The sequence below is a fragment of the Octopus bimaculoides genome, chromosome 14, assembly GCF_001194135.2.
Source record: "Octopus bimaculoides isolate UCB-OBI-ISO-001 chromosome 14, ASM119413v2, whole genome shotgun sequence".
Classification (NCBI taxonomy): domain Eukaryota; kingdom Metazoa; phylum Mollusca; class Cephalopoda; order Octopoda; family Octopodidae; genus Octopus; species Octopus bimaculoides.
The window spans coordinates 1,859,462-1,863,131 of record NC_068994.1 but is presented as its reverse complement, the minus strand read 5'-3'; the positions used below and the strand labels follow the sequence as shown (position 1 = coordinate 1,863,131).

General features: G+C 35.8%; 1 protein-coding gene and 1 non-coding gene across 2 annotated transcripts in view; one reads left to right on the top strand and one right to left on the bottom strand.

Moving 5' to 3' along the window:
- The window catches only part of LOC128249420 (protocadherin Fat 4-like), a gene marked incomplete at its 3' end in the record, with an annotated part of 41,629 nt that overhangs the window by 5,852 nt on the left and 32,107 nt on the right, over positions 1 to 3,670 (top strand). The window contains exons 2-3 of the mRNA XM_052972988.1: positions 356 to 524; positions 2,821 to 3,665. Of these exons, the coding sequence (XP_052828948.1) occupies positions 2,854 to 3,665 (812 nt within the window). The remainder of the gene's footprint in view (positions 1 to 355; positions 525 to 2,820; positions 3,666 to 3,670) is intronic.
- Trnaf-gaa (transfer RNA phenylalanine (anticodon GAA)) lies at positions 2,128 to 2,200 on the bottom strand. Its single transcript has one exon. It is a non-coding gene; the product is annotated as a tRNA-Phe (tRNA).

Below are 3,670 nucleotides of genomic sequence, written 5' to 3'. Positions count from 1 at the left end.
GTTATATCAGTAAGACTTCTATGTATTTCGTACAGTCTGTATGACATTATATATAAATCATTCTAAATTCTGTAAAACAGGATGCACTTTTACTGAATACAAACATTGTTTAGCAGTGAGTGTATATGCTATTTTCCCCATGGCTACATCGGTGAAACCCTAACTATATATATATATATATATATATATATATATATATAACAATCACTATCTATCTTCTTTATCTCTCATCTAAACATCATGGTAAATGAGAATTATTACAAATCAATTATTGTCAAAGCTATTTCTCTCTTTCCTTCTCCCTCTTATTTTCATAACATGGAATACAATATTGTTATATCTAAATATATTTTAGGGTCATTCCCAATGGAAGGGATTAACACACTGAAGCCCAACTCAGTTGCTATTGGATACAGGGGACAACTGACAGATTCTTCTGTTCTCACCAAAATGGGATGACTTTAAGTTATTAACTTGAAGAAATCTCGTCTTTTAATTTGAATGTTGAAGCATTCCTAATTTTGGTAAGTTTTTCTCATTTCTGGAGAGAATTTTTACAGATTTCAATGTTTTCTTTTCTTGAAATAAATTTTAAATATTCCCTTAAACTCTAGAATAAATAATTTTAATGTTACATAATATATTATTCTCCATTTGATGTATCCTACTTATTATGCAATTCAGTATCCAAACATATAGTACACAATATCACACTAACAAACATTAATCTATGTCTTAGGTAAAAAAATATAGCAACATTATTTGGATTTCCCAATCGAAACAGATCAGGTGCTAGAGCATAACAGAGAGGACCTAGTGGTGGTGGACAAGGTGCAGCACATATGCTATAAAGCTGAGTTTGCATGTCCCTTTGACCCACAAATAGTCAGGAAGAAAGGTGAAAAGATAGATACAACCCTCTCAAGTATGAAATAGTCCAGCTATGGAAAATGAAGGAGAAGATAATGCCAATTGTTGTTGGGTCCTTGGGAACAGTATCGGAAGGCATCAAGAGTAATATAAAGGAAATCGGAATAGAGTGCCCAGTAGAACTGTTACAAAAGGTTTGCCTCCTTGGCATGGCCAGAATAATCAGGAAAGTATTAGATAGCTGAAAAGAATGAATGGCATGGTATTGTAGGCTGTAGGTAGCAATTCCGCTTGTTTTGAGTGTTGGGTTTCATGCAGGGGATGACCAAGACCTTTGGCTTGAGAAGAAGATACCGGCGGCACACAAATGGCACCCATGCCGGTGGCATGTAAAAGCATCAATTATACTCTCAGAGTGGTTGGCATTAGGAAGGACATAATGATGTCATACATTTGGCCAGACATAATATCTCTCATACATTTAGGCAATTATAATGTCTTTCAAACATGGTTCAGTCATTATGTATGACATACACTTGATCAGACATAATGCTTGTCATACATACAGTCAGGCATATTTTGTGTTATAAACTGTCCAACCTGGAAAGTAGTCTAAGATTTGGTTGACTGGAGTCTGGTGCAGCCTTCCAGCTTACTAGTCAAGCCATCCAATCCATGCCAGCATGGACAATGGACGCTAAATGACGATGTTAAAATAAATAAATCACTAAAGCAAGAGAGAGAGAGAGAGAGAAGGATAGATAGACAGACAGACAGACAGACAGATAGATAGATAGATAGATAGAGAGAGAGAGAGAGAAATAGATACTCTTTTACTCTTTTACTTGTTTCAGTCTTTTGACTGTGGCCATGCTGGAGCACCGCCTTTTAGTCGAGCAAATTGACCCCAGAAGCCTAGTACTTATTCTATCGATCTCTTTTGCCGAACCGCTAAGTTACGGGGACATAAACACACCAGCATCGGTTGTCAAGCGATGTTGGGGGGGACAAACACACACATACAAACATACACACACACATACATATATATCTATATATACATATATACGACCGGCTTCTTTCAGTTTCCGTCTACCAAATCCACTCACAAGGCTTTGGTCGGCCCGAGGCTATAGTAGAAGACACTTGCCCAAGATGCCGCGCAGTGGGACTGAACCCGGGACCATGTGGTTGGTAAGCTAGCTACTTACCACACAGCCACTCCTACGCCTATAAATAAGCAGACCAGCCACCGGATGCCGAAACCCGGGATTGAACCAGGGACCTTTAGATCTTCAGTCTAACGCTCTCCCAACTGAGCTATTTCAGCAACAGCATCACGAAAATTTGATGTTGAACTTAATAGTGAAGGGATAGTCATTATTATATCCAGAGTAACATATCCACTATTCTGTCATTTCATGGACAGGTTAGTTAATAGAAAGAGATAAAGGATATTCAAATTTTCAAGAAATGGTATTTCAGACCATGTATAGTAACACGTCTCATGAAGTCATGTTAAAATAAGGGAGATAATTAATCATTGTACGTACCAACAATGCAGTTACCTCCCGTGTCAATTTTGTGTTTCAACATTTTTGGAGAAATCTCTAAACTACTTCAAAGTTGGGCAAATTTCCCATTATATACCTTGTTTTCTCTATCTTTTAACAAACTAAATCACTGGTTTTATATTAATCCGTAAACGCATGTAGAATTATATTTGTAATAAGTGAAAATGCATCATCTGTAATACCCCAAAATGGTTCTCTTGATAAAATATATTTAACATTGCTATGACATACACTAAGACATATCATAAATGTTCACTCCTTTCTTTCACCTTTACCATAATTCACATGTAATTTTCAACAAAAGATTCTTTCCAAAACCTCCAGCTTTCATTGAAATATTTCAATAAAAATATTCCATTTTCTTCTGTAATTTCAGATAAAATCACGAGATATGATTTAACATTCTGTGATGGAAGTAGACTGTGTGTGGAATACGTACTTACTTGCAAATGTCCTCAATCTATTACTACACAGTTGTGTCTGTGTAGATCTGAGCTATCATGTAGAAGAAGAAAGCAATCCCTTTACTTTTGTTGGGGATATTGCTGCTGACACACAAATGGAAGAAACGGACTCTCCTGTAGGAAATAACTTCATCACATACAACCAAATACAGAGACAAAGAACAGGCAATTCACATTTGTTTAATGTCACACAAGATGGTAAATTGTACACGGCTCAAACACTGGATGCTGAGAAACTGTGTACATACGAATCAGAGTGTGTTAGATACATCAAAGTTGCTGTACATAGAAGGAAGACGTTTTTGAAAATTATTAAAATAAAAGTAATTATAGAAGACATTAATGATCACAGCCCAGAGTTTCCTCAAACAGAAATAAATATGACATTTGGTGAGCGTGATGGAGAAGGTGCTGAAGAATTAATTCCTGAGGCGTTCGACAAAGATATTGGAATGGAAAACTCAGAAGTTACATATAAATTGAAGAAACAATTTAGTGATCCATTTATATTGTCTGTGAGGAAAACTATCACTGGAGGGGCAAAGATAGGAATTATTCTTGGAGACAAACTAGACAGAGAAATACAAGATAGTTACAATCTAGAAGTGATAGCTAATGATGGAGGACAACCTTCAAAAGAAGGAATTTTACATGTTCATATAAAAATAATTGATGTTAACGATAACTCACCAGTTTTTTCACAACATATTTATAATATTTCCATCAAAAATACACATCCTAACAACAACCCTATTTTGACAT